Source organism: Protopterus annectens, chromosome 1.part2 (assembly GCF_019279795.1).
Source record: "Protopterus annectens isolate FY-2018-M chromosome 1.part2, PAN1.0, whole genome shotgun sequence".
Taxonomy (NCBI): domain Eukaryota; kingdom Metazoa; phylum Chordata; order Ceratodontiformes; family Protopteridae; genus Protopterus; species Protopterus annectens.
In genome coordinates this window covers 731726028-731749337 of record NC_056727.1, presented here as the reverse complement: position 1 = coordinate 731749337, position 23310 = coordinate 731726028, and the positions used below count along the sequence as shown (strand labels likewise).

The 23310-nt window shown below is 41.7% G+C and overlaps 1 protein-coding gene across 1 annotated transcript in view; it reads right to left on the bottom strand.

Annotated features, from left to right (window-relative positions):
* CNIH4 (cornichon family AMPA receptor auxiliary protein 4) overlaps positions 1-23310 on the bottom strand; it is a 486096-nt gene that overhangs the window by 166189 nt on the left and 296597 nt on the right. Inside the window, exon 3 of the mRNA XM_044058771.1 lies at positions 12069-12079. Coding sequence (XP_043914706.1) covers positions 12069-12079 — 11 coding nt within the window. The remainder of the gene's footprint in view (positions 1-12068; positions 12080-23310) is intronic.

The following is a 23310-nucleotide window of genomic DNA, read 5'->3' as shown; positions in this document are numbered from 1 at the left end:
CACTTTTTCTGACATCCGGTTAAATACTGAGGCAAGAAAAAACCAAAATATTCCCCAATGGGGTACTTAGCCAACTTTGATTCGGTCTGAAACTCCGACTTCAGAAAATTTCAGAACACCAACCTGCACTCGCAAAACTGCTTCTGCATCGGACCATGCGGCAAAAAAGACTGAGGATATGACGTCGGTCATGCGCATTTGTACCCTGACGTCCTGACGTCAGACTAATGCGCCTTGACCGACGTCAGCCATATACTTTGGTATTCGGGCCGACTGGGACAGCGGACTACCCAAGTGTTAGGACTGCAGCAATGTGGAATGAAGAACATCTGCCTTTCTAAATATTCTCCAGCCCCCATACCACAAATTGAAGTCTTAGCTCAACAAATAAACCTCTACTACAACTGTCCAAATCCACTAATATGGCAGGGGACTCCATATTATGTAGCAACAAGGTGGAATTCACTACCTCACAGCATCAGAACCTACACAAATACCAACCAATTCAAAAAGATTCTTAAAAGTTATCTTAATGACACCTGGCTTTGCTCCTGTACTACTCCAGGCTAACTAGTTTTAATAGTTTCTGGTCATAATTTTTCTTCTTCCCTGACCACCTTATAAAACATGGTCTCTCTCTCACATCTAGATAATCTATAATCTCATCCTTTTCTATCCAGTTCCCCCCTACAAACCCTTCCTCACCTTACTTTGAGAAACTACAATGTCTACACTACAATAAGGAATTATATCTGATGACTGTATAATACAAATGTCAGCTATAATAGCATAGAATGTAATTTCTGGTGTACTGTTATGTCTTGTAGATTTTTTTTGTATAACTTCTTGTATAAATTGTGTACAATCTCTATATATGGAACTTTTCACCCCGGGCCTCTGCTGAAAATGGGTCTTATCCCAGTCGGACTTTCCCAGTAAACAAATGTAAAATAAATAAAATCTGTGGTAGTAACGAGTTACTGGCAGCAAATGAGGATTACACTGGCTTGCATTTATACTTCACCTAAAACTGCTATTGTGGAGTTTACAAAAATTTGGGAGAAATAATCACTTTCAGCAGGGACTATTGCTTAAAGGTGGGGACTAGAATTTGATTTGCAATAATTGGGATGTATCGGGGGGGGGGGGGGAGCTAAATGGGAAAATATACCAAAAAAGGGCAGCTTAATTTTATAAAAATATTTGGTGGGGAAGAAGTGAATTAATTCGTAGGAACTCTGTCAGAATTTGCATATTATTCCCCAAGGTAAAATAACTGGGCTAGACTAGACCAAAATTATATTTCATAGGAACATGTGCATTTAATTGAGAACTCCGACAAGCATCCAATAACTATTTCATATCATGCACCAATAATTGCCAGAATAAAAATGCAGGGTAATGTAGCAAAGATGAAGTACTGGTGCTTCTCCCACCTACCTGTTAAAAAGAAGAATTTAAGGAATGGGTAGTGGAAAATATTCGGGAGTTATTAGGGAAGACAAAAAAAAATCCAGAAGATATAGCTAGTGAGTAGGATAAAATGAAAGTTCAGTACAAAAAGAGAAGAAAGAAAGAAAGAAAAAAAAAAAGTAATTGTTAAGAAGCAATGAGAATTACTTAGAGGCGCTGACAGATGTATTACAGACTAAGGGGACTCTCACAGAAAAAGAAGTGATGCAACTGCACAGTACTAAAGAGAAAATAAGGATAATATGCATGGGTTTAGAAAGACTGCTGTTAAGCAACTGTTTTTTTTTTGGACAATAATTCCATAGCACAAAAACCTCTGGCATGAATTGGGCAAAAAAAAAAAAACTAAATGGGTTGTTGTCAAACTTAGGGAGCCTATAACAAGAAAGATAACCAGGAATCCTGTATTTAGGAAATTTTATGAAAATTTGTGTAAAGCAGAGAACTGTGGAAATCAAGAAAATGCACAGCTGGAAATATTTATTGAAGACTTAAATATGCCAAGATTAAGAGGCAGATGAGGCTCAACAAATAACATTTAAGATAGGAGGAGATGAGGTAAAAATATTGACGTATAACCCATCTGCAGGAAAGTCTACAGGAATAGATGGTATTCTAGTGGAAGTCTGGAAGCTAGGAGGGAAGAAAGTGCTAAATACTGGGAAGGTTTAACAGTATTTTAAAATGAGAAGCACCAGCACCCTGTAAGAAAGCTGGTAAAGACCTATCAAATCCAGCTTCATATAGGCCCATTTCATAGGTTCAGAGATTAGTACTGGGCTAATTGCCCTCGTTGGCCATTTTCAGCCTAGCCAATACCCCATGCGAGACTCAAACCCTGCATCTTATGTTTGTAAGGTAAACAACTTAGCCATTATGCCAACCTGACATGTCTACAATGGCTAAAAGAATGGCAAAAATGTTGCCAAAATAAATAGATATGGATCAGTTTGGTTTTGTGGAGGAGAGGCAAACATTTGACAAAATTTAGACAATGCTGATCCACAGAGAAGCAGAATGTAAGAAAATAAGTCCGTTGTTGGTGATTTGTGATGCAGAGAAAGCAGTCAACAAAATAAACTGGGATTTTATGAGTAGGACAATGGAAGTATTTACATTCTATGACAGAATAAGGTTAATTAGGAGAATAAGTTGTTTCTTAACAGAAGAACCAGGCAAGACTGTCCTTTTTCCCTTTGTTATATGTATTATACTTAGAACCACTGGCAATGAAAATAAGGGATTCAGAAATTCAAGGATGTAATTGCTAGGGTATTCAAGAAAAGTTAGCTTTATTTACAGATGACAATATTTTGTACCTGATAAAATCAGAAAAAGGACATCTCAGTGTTTGTGGAACATTCTGAGACGGTTCTGTGTTTTTTTTTTTTTTGGTGGGAAGGGGATATAAAATTAAGATAAAACAAAGGCTATACCCGTAAACTATGTACCCAGATATGAACTGGTTCAGCAATACCCATATTTATGGTGGTATGATAAAATGAAGTGTTTAGGAGTATGGGTTGAAAAAGAGTCTGTAACAGCTGCTAAGGATACACGGGAAGAGACTACAAAAGAAAAAAACAAAACCTTAGAACCAGGAAGCTCTTGCCTATGGACATGGATAGCAAGATACAAGCAGTAAAAATGTTTTTAGTCCCTTTAGTTTCATACACAGGTCAGACATATTTTTATCAACCAGAGAAGTTGTGGTAGTAATTATGAGTTGAAGGATTTTATCAGGGAGGGGAAAGGGACAGAGTCAAGTAGGATATGTCGATCTTTCCAACAAGAACAATTAAGCTTAGGAATACCTGATTTGAAGTGACATGTTAGAGCTACATAGTTAAGGTTCTTATACATAACACAAGCAGAAAGCGACAATTTAAAGTGGAAAGGTATAAGGTGGGGGGGGGGGGGTAATTCAAGAAATAAGAAAAAGTTTGATTTTGGATGCAGATCCTTAAGGAGAGTAACAGTCATACAGAACATTGTATTCATAAAGTAGCAGAAAGTATGCTAAAAAACTAAGCCAACACCGGAATGGAGAAAGAAGATTCTGACGATAGAGATGTCTGCAGTTAGGGGTCCAGGGAATAGACAAGATGGGGCTGGAATTTACTGAAGGAAGCTGGTAAAAGAACCAAGGCACTGGGAACAAATAATGTGAAGGGAAAGGTAACAGAATGAGAAAGTGCCAAGAAGACATATGGACTGCAGGCTAGAGACTGTCTTCCCTATTAGTGACTGTATTTTTGAACTGCAATGAGATGGCGGACTTCATAAATTCCCTAAAGAGTACTCTGTCAGGAATACTGGGCGAGCAAATGAGTGCAACAAAGGAAAGTACTTGTTTTTGAACTGAGATATTGAATCTGAACTGCCTAGACATACTACAGCCTTAAGTTTAATTCTGGTGGTTGCCAAAAAAAGCAATTACTAGAAAATAGAAATCAAAGTCTAAACCAACTGTACTTCAAGTAGTGAACAACAGGAAGAGGGACCTTTAGAAAAGGGTAGGAGTAAATTACATAGTGAAAAAAGGAAACTGTAGGGACAATACAAGCAGAAAAATGTTTTGAAGGAGGAATGAGGTTTAAGAAAAGGCTGAAATTGAACAATTTATGAAATGTTGGATTCATTATATTGTATAGAACAATATATGTTATGTATAATGCTTTCAAATGTGAAATATGCTTGCTTATGTCACATGTGATAATTCAATAAAGGTGGTTAAAAACTTCACTCCTTTCTCCTCTGTCTATCCCACAAGATATTCATGAAATCAACTTACCTAGAGCTATCACATAAAACCAAGTCCTGAAAACACTTTCTGAAGCTGAACATACTGCACTGATGGGTCCTGACAGTATCCCTAAATGCATATGAAATAGCATAAAGAACAGTTTAGTCATCCGATTAATGCTCAGCCTTCGCTTCCACACAGGTTTGCATCAAGTTAATGGAGAACAGCGACAGCTATTCCCCTACACAAAGGAGGACTTTCGACAGATCCAGGTAATTACAGGCCAATATGTCTGACTAGTCTCATATGCAGCTATAGAAAGACTTATCATGGAACTAATCAATAAGGACATAGCAAACCTCTAAGCACTGAATCCCTCTCAGTATGGATCTGTCAAGGGGAGGTCATGCTTACTAAACCTGGTGGACTTCTTTGAAAAGGTCACCAAAGCAATTGAGGATAAGACAGTACACACCGCATACCTCAACCTGGTCAAGACATATGACACAATCCCCCAACTCTGGTATACCAAAAAAGCTAAATAAGCTGAAAATAAACCCCCTATGTCACCCACTGGAATGCCAGCTGGCTCACAGAATGCAGGAAATCAGAACAGGGGAAGCTGCTTCCACAAAAAGAAACCAGCCAACATGTTTGGCATCTAATTCTCTGAAGTGAAAAAACAATACTAAAGGTTTCTGGCTGGCTAAGTTTGCAGAGGACTGCAAGCTAGGAGCAGTTACTGAATCCTCAAATGGCCTAGCTATCCTGTGGAAAGGTTTGTCCCAAACACCTAACTGGTGCAAGAATCATGGACTGAAACTAAATGCCAAAAAATGCATTACTGTATCCTTTGGGAAGCAGTCTAAACCCAAGAAACTACCATATCGGCAAAATACCCCTGAGAGCTGACCCAGTTTGGAATTTGGGAACTTGCATAGACGAAGACTTAACTTGAACAAAATATGTCCACTGTTAAAGTCCTTCTACAATGCACATCTTATAAACAAAGGGATTGTGACTAGATCTAGAGATGTCATTGTTCCCCCCTTGACTCAACTCTCATCAGGCCAGTCAAAGAGTACAAATGCCCCCTTTGGCATGTATTTATCCAAATGCACACTACAAATGTAAAGCCCATAGAGATACCTTACTAGAAGGATACAAGGACTAAACAGTCATACAGGGAGCACCTCAAAGCTCAGTCACTATACTCAATCTCATACAAACTGCTAACAGGTGGCCTGTGTCTGGCATACAAGGCATCCTCCGACCAAATACTGATGGAACTACCGCATATCAGCAAGTCAAATAGCACCAGAAATGCTCAGTCCAGGATCTAAATTTATTCTGCAACATGAATAAAATGGCATGGAGGGATGGGTATACCTCACAGAGTATACCCATTGCTCCAAAACAGACTCCCAATCCACATAAAACAAAGCTCATCCCTGTTCATAATCAATCACAACATGGATCTATGGACAGATAACAGAAAATGTACTCCAGGACCACCCACTGTGCAACTAATGGATAGAGGGAGGTCCTAAAGGAGTTCACACAAGTCCCCTAAAATTATCTATGGTATGATTCCAGTTATTCTCACTAGGGGTAATCTACAATTATCAACCACGGAATGGGTAAGGTCAAACTAATGCCAAATGCGATGACATTAATTCAAGCATCAAAAGGGAAATTGTCCAGTCTTAAAATGGCCCAAAAGGGCAGCTAGTGTAGTTCTTAACAATGAACTGAGATAGGCCCAACAAGAAGTGATGAATTTATAGAAAAGACTCTCAAAACATAAAGCGAAAGCATTACATAAAAATGAAATAATCAGGGTACAAAGTAAGGGACTGAAAACTGAATGCAACACTATTCGTGGCCGCTAATTCAACCCAAGGGAAAGGAAGTGTTATGATCCATGGAACAAGACTAGATGGAACTAAATTAAGATTTAAGCTAGCTCAAGTGAAAATAGACATCAGAAAGTAAAGCTGAAAGTTGCACTTACACAAAATAGTAGATGTTCAAATTCCTCACTACTGCAGTAGGCTTGAAGCTATATGGGTTGTAGGTTGCCCAAGAGCCAGTAACCACTCAGCTTCCAAAAGCTCTGCATCCCTCCCACACTTCCACTCTGACTGCTGACTGGACAGCCCTGAGGAGAGGAAAAAAAATCAGCAGTCAGTAGAAAATCTCTTGTTCAAATGTTAAGAATACTCAACCAGAACCATAAAACAAAAAATAATCACAAAATCTTTTCCCCAAAAATAAATATATATGTTAATAGGGGGGGGTAGATGGTGGATATGGCTGTTGCAGCAGTGAAGAATCTGAACATCTACTGTTATGGGTGCAACTTGCACAGTTTTACTATGTTCATCATTCCCACTGCTGTAGTAGCCTTTAGGGTACATGGGTTGATTACTAAAGCCTATCCAACCTGGGAGGAGAACGAATATTAATCCAGGAATCCCTGGAGAGTGGGCTAAACAAAGTCAGTCCCAGATCTAGAAAAGCAATCCAGTTTGCAATGTCTTGTACAGAGGACCATGTAGCTGCTACATTGCAGTATTTGTAATACTTTTAGAATCCACCCTTTAAAATATGCCATTGAAGAAGATAAGGCCCTTGTAGAATGAGCCTTGATACTGCCTGAAATTGGTTTACCATGGTGGGCATAACAGAAAGCAATAGCCGAAGAAAACCATTTGGAAATTATCTGTTTTGACATGGTTTGTCCTTTCTTTGTCCCAGTGTAAGAAATAAATAGTGGGTTAACTTTTCTAAAGGACTTAGGTCTGTCAGTGTAGTACCCAAACTGCCTATACATGTCCTGAGTATGTAGAATCCTCTTTATCTGGTTTTGAGGGTCTGGATAGAACACGGACAGACTGAAGGCTTCACTCAAAGTAAACTCAAACTACCTGGGCATAAATGAGAGATTTGTTTCCAATGATAACCTGTCCCAAAAGAAGACCAGACAGGGTTCACTCACCATGAGATACTGCAACTCACATACTTTTCTTGCAGATGTCAGAGCAATGAGAACAGTAGTTTTCCATGTAATGAACCTTAAGTCTGCTTAATGTGCAGGTGCATATGGAAACATGTTTAACTTTTCCAGCACAAAGTTAAGATCCCAAGAAGAAGCAACCTGTTTGCAAGGTCATCTCAGGTGTAGTCCTCCTGTCAGAAACCATTTTACCATAAACAGTAGAGGATCCATGGGCAGACAAGCTGAAATAGCCACAAGATGTACTCAGAGGAGCATGAAAGACCAGAGGACAGCAATTCACAAATATTTGAGCATCAGTGGTACATAATCACAGATAGGGCCCTCATTATAGGCTAGGCACAGATTAGAAAATCTTCTCCATTTGCCAAAGATTTTCTATTAGAAGATTTTCTTTCCTCCTCTAGTACCTGCTACATCTCCTCTGAAAAGAGGTATCTAAAAGGAATTAGAATTGAATCATGTAGGTAGACAGTTGAAGATGTTTGCAATTGGGACGCATCAGACCTCCCTATCTGATGTACGTAGGTCCAGTTTGTGAGGAAGCTTGTGGTAACTGCCCATAGTCTATTCAATAAGAAGGGAGAATGAATGTTGCCTGGGTCAAAAGAGCACAACAATTATTTTGGAGTCCTTCTGAATCTTCAGAATTACCCTGGATATTAATGGAAAGTGTGGAAATACAAAGGTACATTCATCCATGGGAATAAGAAATCATTCGTTTTCCAAGTCTTTTTTACAAGGAGTCCTCAAGCAGAATTTGTTGCGTTGGCTGTCTTGAAAGGAGGCAAGCATATATACTTGAGGTGTTTCTCACAAAAGGATCAATACTAGGAGGACACCCTTGTACAGTTTCCATTTAAGAGTGTCTGCCCTGGTCCTGCTAAGCTTGTCTGTCACTATTTTATGCTCAGACAGAATGTAGGATGCTTGAAGGTTTAATGAGTGCTGAAATGTTAAAGGCCCTATCCAAGGCAAAGAACACAGCTTCCATGGGACCCGATAGCAACCCAGACTGTATTTTGCATAATCTCCAGCAAGAACTACCTTCGCCATTAAAGACCCTATTCAACCACAGCCAAAGTGCAGGCTTCATTCCAGCAGAGTGGAGAACTGCCATTGTCATCCCCTTGCACAAAGGTGGTGCCACTACTGACCCTGGTAACTAACTATCAACCCATTAGCTTGACAAGTCTGATCTGTAAAGCAATGGAGCATATTATTATGGATCTCAAACAAGGACATAGGCAATCTTCAAGCACTTGCCCCACCCTGTTCGGATTTGTCAAGGGCAGATCTTGCCTGTTGAACCTAGTTAAATTGTTTGAGACGGCCACCAAGGCCCTGCATGAGGGAAAGTCAGTACATACATCTTACCTTGACTTGGCCAAAGCCTTTGACACAATCCCCCACTCAGGAATCATCAAAAAGCTAACTCTACTTGGCATAAATCCCTACCTCATGAGGTGGGTAGCCAACTGGCTCACAGATAGGACCCACGGGGTCAAAATAGATGGCTCAACCTCCAACAGCAGACTTGTCACTAGTGGTGTTCCCCAGGGATCTGTCCCGGGACCCCTACTGTTTGGCATCTACTTCTTAGAGGTCCAGGCAAAGACAAAAGGCCTGTGGCTAACCAAGTTTGTGGACTGTAGGTTGTGTGCCATCATTGACTCCCAAAATGATGTTAACATACTGCAAGTGAGTCTCACAGCAACACATGACTGGTGCCAAAGTCATGGCCTTAAGTTAAACGCAAAAGATTTATCATTATACCATTCGGCAAAAACACGTCCCCTACTGATTACCACACATCAACAGCAACCCCCTAAGCACACAACCTTTGGTAACAGACCTGGGTACACAGGTTGACAACAGTCTCACATTAGACCATCATGTAGTGGCAGTGGTCAGAAAAGCCTTTTACTTGGTTCATCTCATAAGTAAAGGGGTTGCATCCAGAAAAAAGGTTATTACCTCTCTGTACTCTTCCCTCATTAGGCCAATAACTGAGTACAACGCCCAGTTTGGTATGTACCTCTTCAAACATCTGCACCAACTGGAAAGACCACAGAAATACCTCACAAAGAGAATCCATGGCCTCCAATATCTGTCCTATGCAAGCAGCCTCAAATCACTATCACTCTACTCGGTATTGTACAGATTGCTCAGAGGTGATATCTGTGTCTCGCCTACAAGGCAATCTCAGAGCCTGCCTACTGGAGATGCTCCATATCCATAAGTCTAACTCCTCATGCATTAGCCGCTCAAAAGGCCTAAATCCAATATGTGACATCAACAAAACCTGCTGGAGAGACAGGTTTGTCTACCAGATGCTGCTCCATCTCTGGAATAGACTTCCCATACACATCAAACAGAGTACCTCACTGACCTTCCTCAAGCACAACCTTGATGAGTGGATGGGAAACCATAAATTTGTCCCAGGGGGTTCCACCTGTGTCTCTCAGACAGGGATGACAGGTGCTGACTGAGGTTTCATTTTTGGGGATAAACTCTTGGCTAGGCTTGTAAGGGCCCCAGAGCCATTAGCCTAGTAACCTCCTATGACCCCCATAAGAGCTACCTCCAAAGCCACCACTGCCAATCCGAACACAAAGTACGACCTTGTACCACCTTGCTTGTCCATGCACTCACTGTGGTATTTGGTCTGTAATCACATCAAGAGGTCCTGGGGCCATAGATTATGAAGATATTTTAAGGCATGGATCACAGCCGACATCTCTTTGAAATTTATGCGTTTTGGTCTAGCTAGAGAAATCCCATAGGTCTTGCACCTTTACACCCATTGAAACTGCAGCCCTCCCAAGTAAAATTTGGGCCAAATGTAGTGACAAATTATCTTGGAGGCAGAGGAGAAAAGGGGATACTTGAATTTGCTTGTATTTGTGGCCTCCACCAGTGTAGTTTCCTTTTCAAGGAGCCCAATACTATAGTCAGAAATTCCAGGAAATGCAAACACTGGGTCCACGTTTTTTTTTCTGAAATCAGTGAATCTTTCTCATGTGTAACCTGGCAAGAGAATATGGGGACTGACAGACGCCAGGAACCCCAGGATCCTGAGATACGCTCCGGCTGAAGTCTGACATTGGGATGAGAAGCAAAAGAAAGTTTCCAGACAATACACATTCTCCTGCATCAAAAAAAACTTTTGGTGCAAGGAGTCTACGACATCCTAGAAAGACAATCATCCTGCATAGTGTCTATATGGCAACCTAAAAAGACAATCCTATGTGATAGGCTGAAGGGAGATTTCTGAATACTTAACTGGAACCACAGATTGGTCAGAAGAGATAAAACCAATAGCAATGACTCGACATCAAAGATAAGCAAGTCACCTAAATAAATATACATGCCATTCAGCCTGCAATTAGTTATGACTACAACTGGATACTTCATATACACCATTAGAGCAGTAGATAACCTCAAGTGGTATTGCAGAAAACTGATAATGTGACACAAACACAGAAACTCAGAAATTTCCTGAAGCCTTTGGCTGTGGGAATGTGATGGTATGCATCTTTTAGGTCCAATGTTACCATAAAGCTTACCTGGAGAATAAAAGGCAACAGATTTTGAAGTCAACATCTTGAATTTTGGAACTTTCACATACAGGTTTAGGAAGGAAGCATAAAACTGGTCTCCAAGAAGATTCTTTCAATACAACCAGAAACCTTCTGGAATAGAAGCCTTAGAACAAGTGCTGTTAAAAATCAAAGGTGCAAATGACTGTTAGGGTGAGGAAGTGCTGAAGAACGAGAGGAAAAAATTCTGTTTCGTTCAGAGCTTGGGGAGGAACTACCTTGAAAGGAAGTGTTTGTATCCAGTGCTAACAGTATACCTTTCTGAATCACCTTTAACACCTGTGAGTCTGTCACAATCTGCTGCTAAAAGGGAATGTAGAGAATCGGATTTTGGGACAGGCTTTTGAGAGAGATAGAGGGGTAAGAGGGGAAGGGACACGGAAAGATTATTGGTACAGTCATTCCAGTTGTAGACTGTCTCTTTATAAGGAAATGATCCTTGCTTCTTAGTGTTTCCCTTCTGCCACCTCTTTTTATTTTGAGAAGACAGGGACTGTTTGTTTTATTTTTTACATGAGAGAGGATCTGAGAGATATGTCAGGGAGGGCTGGGAAAAAAAAAACTGGAAACTCCCTGAATTAATTTCCCTCTCTCAAACCGTTTGAGGACCCGAGTAACAGATGGACTAAATAAAACCTTATCTAAAGCTGAATTCAACATTTCAGACTATATCTAGTGAGAAAAATTTTGATTACATATCCAGGCATACCTACTCAAAACAGTAGAAGAGGCCCTAGATACAGTATCTGTACAATCACACACTCCAGGCAAGTTTAGATATGTGAGAAATGTTGGAAATGGAAATGGAAATGAGACCAGCACTACCTTCAGGGGAAAAGTGGCATCTAGATCTCTCAAGATGCCTACAACACAAAAAAGCACAAAGTTCCACATATAGGTCTGACAGATGAAAATTCTATACGCCAAAGTGGAAGAAATCATTCGCTTATCAAATCTCTCCAAAATCTCTCCCTGTTTGTCAACAGGAGAAGAGTTGGAGGAGGTCTGCCCCCTACTGGTTAAGATGTGAAAATGGCTGCAGGGTCCGACCTAAGGCAAGAAAGTAAGTGCTTTTTAGTTTGAGAAACTTTGTAAAGCCCAACAGCTTTTCGGGGACTGAAGGTTGTGAATCTGGGTTGTTATAGGCATTTTTAAACATCCTCCAAGGCCATCACTAGTGGAGGAATAGGCATAGAATGAGGTATATCATAATATCTCCAGAGTTAACGGGAACATCCACTTGTTCCCACAAAAAACATCTCATTCATCCAAGCTATAATCTAAGAAAGGGAAACTTCTTCCAAAGGAGGCTGTGAGGACCAAGTTTCCTTAGCATCACAGATTTGGGCTTGAGAATCTGTAGGATATGAAGAGTCATCTCTGTCTATGTCAGAATAACCTGAAATGTCTTTCTCAGGAATTTTTTTACAAACCTGATTTACAGTTATTGTATTCTGCGTACCAAGAGACAGTTAAGCTTAATTTCTTGGCTAAGTTCAAAAAATCATCTTTTTGTCTGAATATCATGTCGGTTTTGTTTTTTTTCTTTTTTCTTTACAGGTATCCTTGATGACTTGACTAGGAGAAGGAACTTCTGCCTAATCACAGTCTTTCCCCCAGCCAAATCCAGCATCATTCACCAAAATATCTCCATGCCCGGTTAGGACACTGGAACAAATGAAGAAGATGTGGCTAACCCCTGGTTCACGGTGGCTGAAAGGACTATACCCACAGGAAGCAAAGAGGTAAGTGAGTGGTTTGAGGAACGACTGCTAGGCATTGCAGAGTCACCTACCATCGGCTGAGGTAAGAACAGAGTCTGCTTAGTCAGAAAGTGTTCTTTAAGTAGTTTTTTTTTTCTCTCTCAAGGAACTATGGAAGTCAGACCAGCAGATGATGGCTAATTACCCATGCTGTGACTGAGGAGGACACTTTGGATGCAGTAAGAAATGCTGAAATGAGTCTGGTCAGAAGGAGAGCTTTCAAACAGTCTGCATAAGTAGCACTCTTACACTTTCACACAAATGCAGATTCCCCCAAAATATTGTGATGCATAAGCAGCACACTAAATTCCCCTTCAAAGTAAACTTAGTCTGACAGAAACAATGGCAGTTAAGTTGTCACAGACTGAACACAAGTAATGCATAACATGAAGTCATCCCTGCCAAAGTAAAATACAGGGCACAATCTGTGTGTCCAAAACAGTCAGCCAGTTTGAGCTGAGCTGACTAAAAGACAGGTTTAGATACCAATCCCATCACAGTTGTCATGCCAACTGAGAGAGGGAGGTAGTGCCCAGACAATATGTTATTGGGGAAAAAATGTCCGTGCTCTGGCATAATAAGCATACCAAAAAAAAACAAGAGGGAGGGAGTGGCTACTGCAGCAGTGATCTTTCAAACATGTACTATTATGGTAAGTTTACTTACAGAACTGTACTATGTTCTTCATGCTGGATCACTGCTCCAGTAGCCCAAGCCATAACCTTATAACTGGGAGGTGGAAGGAAAAGGGTCCAGGAGCCCCTAGAGAAAGGTCCTAGCAAAGCACAACCTGGACTTGGAGATGAAATCTAGCTTGCAGTGCTTTCTAAATGTAAAATGGACCAAGTCACTGCTTCTAGAATACATCAAGAGTCCAACCCTTTCCCAAAAGCCATTAATGGGCCTTGACCTACTTGAGAAAACCATCTGGAAACAGTCCGTTTTGACAATGGTTGTCCACTTCTTGTGAGGGTAAGAAAAAGTACAGTTTTGTACCTACCATAAATGTAGATGTTCGAGTGCTAATACAGCTGCAGTCATAACAGATGGGTTTTCCTGCCGTCAGGCGGGTCCTCGGTCGGCCGAATTCCAAAGTCTAGGTCCGGCGTCGGATGTAGTCGCTTCTTCCCTGATGTCAGAGCGACAGGGGTATAAAAGAACCAGCCGACACCATTTTCTTCAGTTTTTCTTGCCCCAGATGTCAGGTGCCCCCAAAAGGAAGGCAAAACATAAATTTATGTAATAATGCAAATGCAATATAATCAAAAAACAGTAGTTGCCAGCAAATACACCATAAAAGAATACCCCAATGAGGTTGTATGAGGAGGTGTTAGCCATTAGGCCTGTCCCAAGAGGGGAAGGAGGGAGGGAAACCTGGACTGCAGCTGTATTAGCACTCGGACATCTACATTTATGGTAGGTACAAAACTGTACTATGTTCATCGTGCATACAGCTGCAGTCATAACAGATGGGTAGAATCCCAAAGCTAATAAAGGGGTGGTACGCACTAAGTGGAACTAGCAGGAGCCAGGATGCCCTGCAAGACTGCAGTGGCAAAGCCCGTTCTAGTTTTGGAGTATAATGGTAGGTGATGGTGCTTGGAGAAAGTAAGTACTGAACTCCAAGTGGCTGCTTCCAAAATATCTTTGGTGGGAACCCCCCTGAGGAAAGCTGCAGAGGTAGCTGTGGCCCTTGTGGAGTGAGATCTGATGCCTGTAGGTACAGTTTTACCATGAAAAGAGTAACAAAAGCGTATGCAGTGGGCTATCCATTTTGAGATTGTCTGCTTGGAAATAGGCTTCCCTTGAGCACCTGCAGCATAGGACACAAAGAGTTGCTCTGATTTTCTGAAAGGCTTTGTTCTGTCCAAATAGTAACGGAGCTGTCTGTGAATGTCCAAGGAATGTAGTAGTCTCTCCCCTTTGTTTTGTGGATTAGGGTAAAAGGTAGGTAAGTGGATAGCCTGATTCAAGGCTACCCTGGATACTACCTTTGGCATAAATGAAGGATTGGTTCGTAAGGAAACTCTGTCCTGATGGAAAATGACGAAAGGCTGCACAGCCATGAGGGCTTGTAGTTCCGAAACCCTGCGTGCTGAGGTGATAGCTAGAAGGAAGGCTGTTTTCCATGACAAATATTGCAGATCTGTTGAAGCAGCTGGCTCAAAAGGAGGCAGGGTTAGTTTTTCTAGAATAAAATTGAGGTCCCAAGCAGTACTGGTTGCTTCCTTGGGGGTTTTATATTCTTAGCCCCTCTGAGGAACTGTCTTAAGAGAGGGTGAGAGAATAAAGGAGGATCAGTGTTGTACTCTGCAGAAATGGCTGAGGCATGGATTTTGATGGAGGAGAATGAAAGTCCACTGCTTAGCAGCTCGGCTAGGTACTGTAATATTTGAGGTAAATTCAGTATTCCAGGATTCTGACCCTTTTTCTGATTCCAGGCACAAAACAGTTTCCATTTTGCAGAGTAGGCTTTTCTAGTAGAAGGCCTTCTGGCCTCCAAAATGACATCCTGCACCTCCTTGGAGAGTAGGGTTTGAATTTAAGGAATCCTCCATGCGGCTAGATTGAGTGTTTTCAGCTGACTGTGAAGAGTTTTGAAGTTGTGCTGAGTCAGTAGAAGAGGCATTGGAGGCAGGATCCATGGTGGGGAATGCGTCAGGCTCCTCAGGCGTGGGTACCAGTGTTGTCTTGGCCAGTCTGGAGCAATGACAATCATCTTTGGTCTGTCTGCTCTGGCTTTTAATAGAACTTTGGGCAGCAGTGGAAAAGGTGGGAAGGCATAAACCGTCATTGTTGTCCAACTGAAAGAGAGTGCGTCCACTTTCCAGGCCTGTGGATGAAAGGTCCTTGAGCAGAATTTTGTCAATTGGTAATTTCTGTGGGTGGCAAAGAGATCTATGTCTGGCCTTCCCCATGCTTGAATTATCATTGTAAAAACTTGAGGATGCAACTTCCATTCGTGTGGATCTGTCATATTTCTGCGCATGTTGTCTGCCAGCGTGTTTTCCTTGCCTGGCAGGAACTGTGCTTGAAGTTGGATTTGTAATTCCAGAGCCATGTTCCAAAGAGACATGGCTAGCCTGCATAGGGGGTATCAATGAGTTCCTCCCTGTTTGTTTATGTACCACATCACTGTGGTGTTGTCTGTCCTTATCAATAGTTGGCCTGGATGCAGTAGGTCTTTGAAAGCCATAATAGCATTTATTACTGCTAGCATTTCCTTTTGATTGATGTGTAGGTGCTTTTCTTTTTGTGACCATTTGCCCTGAATGCACCGATCTGTCATGTGCGCCCCCCCAGGCATAGTCCGAGGCGTCTGTTGTGATGACTTGATTTGCTTGAGGCTTGCAGAATGGGAGACCTATGGTTCTTTGGCATGCTTGAGCCCACCACAGAAATTCCTTTTGAAGACATGGAATCAGTGGTATGATTGTTTCCAAACTGTGGCTGTGTTGAGACCATAAGTTTTTTAGGTACCAATGAAGTTTCCTCATATGTAGCTTTGCACATGGGATTAGCAGGATGCAAGATGCCATGAATCCCAGAGCCTGCAGGATTTTCCTTGCAGTCAGCCTGGTGAAGGTTGTCAGTTTTCTTAAGTATTGAGTTAATTGCCCTTGTTTCTCTGGCGTGAGGTAGGCCATCTGGGTGTTTGTATCCAAGCTGGCACCCAGGAAAATTATTGTTTGAGAGGGTATTAGTCTTGACTTCTTATTGTTGACTGTGTATCCCAGAGATTTCAACAACATTATTACAAACGCCAGGTGTTTCAGAAGAGTGTGTTTGCTGTCCGCTTGGATCAGGCAGTCGTCCAAATATGGGTATATTTGTATCCCTTGAAGTCTGCAGAAGGCAATTACTGATGCCAGGCATTTTGTGAACACTCTGGGCGCAGTAGTTAAGCCAAAGGGCAATGCAGAGAATTGATATTGGGATGAACCTGCAAGAAATCTAAGGTATCTTCTGCAATCTTGTCTGATTGGGACATGCAGGTATGCCTCCTTGAGGTCCAATGTTACCAGCCAAGACTCCTTGCCCAGCATGGGAAGAAGCTGCTGTAATGTGAGCATCTTGAACTTTGGTATGAGTAAATATGTGTTTAGGATGGATAGGTCCAAAATAGGTCTCCAATCTTTGCCCTTCCTTGGTACCAGGAATAGTCTGGAATAAAAACCTTGACCCTGTTCTTGTGCAGGTACCTCTTGAATAGCTTTCATGTCCATGACATCTGAAATTTGTTTTTGTGCGTCTGCCCTTTGATTGTGTGGCAGGTTTGGCATGCCTCTCATTTTTGGAAGGGTGTGAAAGTGGAATCTGTAGCCTCTGTCTATAATGTCCAGGATCCATTTGTCTTTTGTGACAATATGCCAATTTTTCGAAAATAATGCCAGTTTTCCGCCTAAAGGTGCTGCCGTTTGAGCCTTGCTTGGCATGCAAAGGGGAAAGTCATTGGGTCTGCTTTCTGAATGGCTGTGAACTATCCTCACCCCCTCTTGGTGTAGGTGCTTGCCATTGTCTGCCTCTAAATGATCCTTGAGATTGCCCTCTACCCCTCGGGTGCCTGTATCTACCTCTTTGAGGTCTGTCCGTGGCTGGAAAGGACCAATTTTTTTGAAGGCCAATTTCTACTGAAGCGGGGGGTTGTACCTGTAGGAAATCTTTCACTGTTTGCATTGATTTTGCCTTTTCCTCCATTTTCTTTAATACCTCCTCAGCTTTAACACCAAACAATACATCTTTTTGAAGCGGTGCATCTAGTAATTTAGCATTGACATGATCCGGTAAGGTTTGCTCTTTGAGCCAAGCATGTCTACGTATGACTGATCCTATAACAGCAGCTCTACATGAGGCCTCTAAATCATCAAAACCACATTGCAAGGTATGTTTACCCACATGCTCTGCACTATGCAACAAATCCTGCAACTCCTTCAAGTCTGGTTGTTCAGGTTGTGACATTTTGCTTTTCAACTGAGATAACAAAAACTGTTGATACTTTAACATATGGAACTGACAGTTTAATGCCCTCATGGTTAAGGTGGCTGAGGTGTATACCATTTTCCCCCACCTTTCTAAAGCTCTGGAATCTCTCTCTGAAGGTAATGGATTTTTGGCAGTGGAGGCCTTAATTCCCTTGGGACCCTGTGAAATAGTTTCTGGGTCAGCCACATGGCTTTTGTATAGGAATTGGTGTGAATCAGGAACCCAGAAATACCTGTCAAGCTTGACTGGAGCTGGAGGTAAAGAATCTGGGTTAAGGCTGGCCTCTGAATACACATCATCTAGTATGTCTAAAACAGGAGGTATAGCCAGAGGCCTGTGCTGAGGGAGCAAGAGGAAATCCATGAGCCTTTTCTTGGAGTCTGAGTACTCTTGGCCTTCCCAGTGGAAGTGTTCCTTCAAGGTATGCAAGGTTTCCCCAAAAGAGTAATCCTCAGGGGGGGGGGGGGGGAGACAGAGGGAATGGACTCCTCTGCATCAGAATCTTCGAAAGGGGACTATGAATGTTCCTGGTCCTCAGAATGTTCTGAAGTAATGGAGGCCTGGTCCGAGGAAGGGTATTCCTCCTCCACTCTGGGCCTTTTGTCCGAGGGGGGTTGAGAACCCCTGATAAGAGTAATCAAATCCTCAGCCATTCTGAGCATCTGCTTTTTAGGCATGGGGCCTTGAGAGGGGCCCTGTGGAGCTTGTCTTTTAGAATGCATGGCTGCTTTAGATTTAGTGTAAGCCTTAATGGAAAAAGAAGAAGAAGGCCTGAAGACACCTTGAGAGGTGGCAGGCCTGTCTGAACTCTGAGTTTCCCCGCCAAGAGTGGCTTCGGTATCTGTAGTCGGGGTGTAGGCCAAAGAGCCTGCGACCTCGGGCACAGAAGACACTGCTAATGAAGTGTCATCAGTAGTCAGGGACTGCGTAGGCGCCTCGCTGAGAACCGGAGCACCTGTAGCCGGCTTTAGCGTGGTGTCGGTAAAAGTCGCGGACCTCGTATGTTGGTCCTTATCTTTGCGTCATTTACTCAAAACTGGAGTCGGAGTATCCGACGACATGTTGTAATTAAACTTTTTGCCAAAATAGTGTTAGGCGAACTCCGCCCGATGCTTAATATTGCGTCTGTTGAATGTAGCACAAAAACGACAGGCCGAGACGTCGTGGTCTGGGCCTAAGCAAGGAATACAGAGGGAATGGAAATCCTTATGCGGTATTTGCTTCCCACATGAAATGCAATTATTAACTTTGTCTGACATGGCAAGAAAAGTTTCCCCAACGGGCTTTCAAGAAGTCTTCGGTTGAAAAATATTCGTAATCTCAGGAGCTGGCCGACCGGCACTTGCGAACTGCTTCTGCTTCGGGCACCGCGCGGCAAGAAAGACTGAAGAAAATGGCGTCGGCTGGTTCTTTTATACCCCTGTCGCACTGACGTCAGGGAAGAAGCGACGACATCCGACGCCGGACCTAGACTTTGGAATTCGGCCGACCGAGGACCCGCCTGACGGCAGGAAAACCCATCTGTTATGACTGCAGCTGTATGTACGATGAACATCAACTAATCTGAAATATTTACTTCTGTTGATACTGTATCAGAGTTATCTGGACAACCAAGGTATGAAGCATTCCTTTCTTTCTGATTTCAGTATTCAGGAAAGAACACAAGAAGATTAAGTCTGGCTTAAAGCATACTTGGATACCACTTTAGGCACAAAAGGAGGATTAATTCTCAAGGAAACATTGTCTCTTTGGAAAATGAGAGAACACTAACCCACTGTAAGATGTTGCAACTCATACTCTTCTAGTAGATGCAGAGCAACCGGTAAAACTGTTTTCCATGTTAAGAAAATCAAGTCAGACAACTTAGTTGGTTCAAATGGAGCAAGTATTAGCTTCTTTAATAAAATAAATTAAGATTTCAAGGTGGAGCCACTGTTTCTTGGAGGTATCTTATGTGATGCCCCTTTCAAAAACATTTTGGCATGGGAAAGCCTTGGGGGGGCTCTGTGAGCAAACATGCTCAAGGAGTAAGACAGGCCATAGGGAAGTAACTCACACCAACAGTGAACACTAGAGCAACACTAGCCCTGAATGGGTGGTGGTGGTGATGTTGTTGGCACCAACAAGAAAAAGTTTCCCATTTCCTAATATATGATTTTCTAGTAGCAGACTTTCTTGCCTTCATTAGCATCTGCTACAGGGCTTCATAGGAGGTTACTAGACTAGTGGACCTAGAGCCTTTACACTCCTAGCCATGTTAATCCCAAGTTGCAGCATCTGTCCTTATTAAGTGAACATATTTTTGTAGAGCTAGTCTATGGTCAACACCGACTCCCCGTCAGTAAGGAACATGGGTGCCACCCCATGGGTGAATTTGTGGTCTCTCATCCATTTGTCCAGGTTGTTTGAATAGGGTCACTGAGGAGCTCTGCTTCACGTGAATTGAAAGTTTGCTCCAGAGGAGTGGCAGTCTATCAAACATATCTGCCTCTCCATCCTATTCTGTTAATCTCATAGGCTAGGTTAAGATGCCTATAGCAAGTGACTCTTGTGCTGTTAGACTTATGTATGTGAAGCATATCCATCAGGGCAGGGTCAGACACTGGCCTATAGGCCAGACACAAGTCTCCTCTCAGCAGTTTACATGACAGAGTACAGCAACAAGGATTTTAGTCCAGCCATGTATATCATGGTTTGGAGGCCCTGTATTTTCTTGGTGAGGAGCCTCTGTGGTATCTCCAACTGCTGCAGGTGTCCATTGAGGTACATGATAAAGGGAGCACTGTACTTCATTAGTGGTCTGAAGAGGTCAAGAACAGTGGGGCTATAATATCCTTAGACCTGGATGTGATGCCCTTATATATGAGCTGCGCAAAGTAGAATGCTTTGCTTACCACAGAGGAAACTTGGTGGTCGAAGTTCAGATTGCTATCTACCTGTGTTCCTAGGTTTAACACTGCTGGGTTTGAGCTTGGGGGGGGGGGGGGTGTTGTCAATACTGTACTGTGCTGGCAGGGAATTCTACTTTGCCAAAGGGAATAATAATGCACTTTTTTGCATTTAGTTTTGACAGGGGCTTTGGCACCAGTCATTTGTCTGTGTTAGACCTTCCTATAGTTATGTGAACATCACTGGGGGACTCCATGATTGCACCCAATTTGCAATAGTCAGTGAATCTGGCAAGCCAAAGACGGTCTAATTTAGCCTGAACTTCTGAGAAATAGATTCCAAACAGTAAAGGACCCTGCACAGAACCATATGGTATGCCATTGGTGACAGGTCTACTGGTATAGACGGAATCATCAACTTTGACAGTATGTGTTCTGTTGGTGAACCACTGGCTACCCATATAGTGACGCAAGGGTTAATCCCTAATTTTTCTTTTTTTAATTTCTCCAAGTCTTTTGGGTTTCTAATACCATGACAGGAATGGACCCCATTCCTAAGTCAAAGTACAATTAAAGTTCATGAAATTAGTATTGTTTCAATCTTTGATGTCAGCCAGTTGTGCTCTTCGCATCACCCGCAATGTGTCCAGTAATGACTCCTCCTGTAATTTGTACATAATTACATTTATCTAAATACAATTGTAGATACTTTTTTTTTTTTTTACAAGACCTGCTGCTCCTACTACTATTGGAACTGTCTGGGTATATTTCTTCCACATTGCTCTCGTTTCAGTCTGCAAATCCTGATATTTTATGACCATCTCTCTCACTGTACAGAAGACACTGTAGTCACTGGGTGTAGCGATTTCAATGATCAATGATACTTGTCTTTTTCTTGGACCACGATATCTGGTTTTCTCGCATCTATCTTTTGGACTGTTGGTAATGGGTGATCCTATGTAATGTAGACCATCATTTTTTATGATGCTTTGTGACTCGTGTTTCCAGTGTTTTTCAGCCACTTCAATATCATATTTGCACAATCCCCAATGCAGCAGTCTTGCCACATTATTATGCCTTTCAGTATACAGTCCTTCTACCATTAGTATATCACAAACAGCAACAAGGTGTGCAACTGTTTCCAATTCTGTTTTACAAAACCTACATTTGTCTGTTTCTCCTACATGTTCACTGATCTTGTAAACCAATGTGTACATAGCCCGCTATCCTGGGGCATCAATATTAATCTTTCATATTTTGGTTTGAATTAGTCTCTCCTTAACCATTCCTGTGTCTGATCCTGATCAACAAGAGGTTCTTCCAGGCGTTTACTATACATGCAACTATACTGATGCATTTTCCACATATATCTTGTCTTCTCATCTGATCCTTCACCTTATATTGTTTCTTTTGTTTTTGGCACATTCAATTGCTGCCTAATTTTCATCTACTTCTGGTTTGAATTCCATTCCTGCCTGACGCTGATATGCTTTTGCTAGACTAAGAAGGGAAGTCATCTTAGATTTATTCTCCTCATGTTTCAGAACTTTCACTAAGTTTGGGTCTTGTGAGGCAGCAGATGTGTGCAGTCCCATGACTGCAGATCTATACATGTAATCAATTTCAAGGTGGCCCATACCTCCTTGAGAATGGGGAATATATGATCTTGGTACGCACTCGATGTAGCATCTTGTAGGAGAATTCTTACATCTTCTTTATATCTCGCAGTGTCCATCAAGACAACCCCTCCACCTTTATCTGCAGGCCTAATAGTTAATTCTTCATTCTCTGCTAACTCTTTTAAGGCCTGTTTTTCCTCCTTAGTAGTGCTGTATATTCTCCTTTTATTATTCTGTAAGTAATCAATAATTTCTTGTTCACAGACGTTAATAAATGTGTCTACAACAGCATTATTTTGTGGTATGAAGCTGCTTGGTTTCTTAAACAAATTTATTGCAGTTGCTTTATTGTCTTTGTACATGCTTCTCAGCATAACATCTCTCCCAAATGTCCTTAGTCTTAATATTGCATCGTTATCATCCATGCCTCTCGTGGGTATAAATTTCAACCCCTTGTTTAAAATGTTAACGTGCTCTTGTCAACTCAAAAGATGAGAGGTTAAAAACCAGAGAATCATTATTCCTTTCATCTACCGTTCCTCTACATATGACGACCTTTTCCTTCCTCTGCTTAATGATCTCATCTCCTTTCTGTTTCTCACTTCTTTTATTCAAAGTGGGAGTACTGGAAAACCCACATCTTTCATGGCTTTCTTAGATACAGCTCCTGGATTCATTCCTTCTCTTTGATTATTCATATTATGAATTGAGCTAGAGGTATCCAATATCCGATTAGTGGACTGCACTATTCCTTGTGTAGATACAATATCCATATGCCTCATCACTTGGGCTATCACTTTTCTTATTTGCTTCACCTTTATTTCCATCAACTACATTAGATGGAATCCTTCTTGCAGCTCTCTGTGGACATTTATTATATGATTCATTCTCTTTAAACATTAGCTGTTCTTTATTAAAGTCCCTCGACCAAGTAAAAACATCCCCTCTCTTAAAATCAGCATAGTCCCTTTTAATTTTCTTCGTCTTTATTTGTTCCAACTTGTTATCATATAACGAGATCTTATAGTATATCTCCTCTAACTTCGAGGTACAGATTTCACTATCAAATTCCTGTTCCAAATATGTTTGTAAACCTTCTATTTTCTTAACCAGTTCTTTTTCTCTAGGTAAATAGTGTTCAATTAAAAGTTTCATATAGCTACGGCTGTGCTCTAGATTGAGACTCTGCCATTTTTTCAACAGTTCTGGCTGAGAGT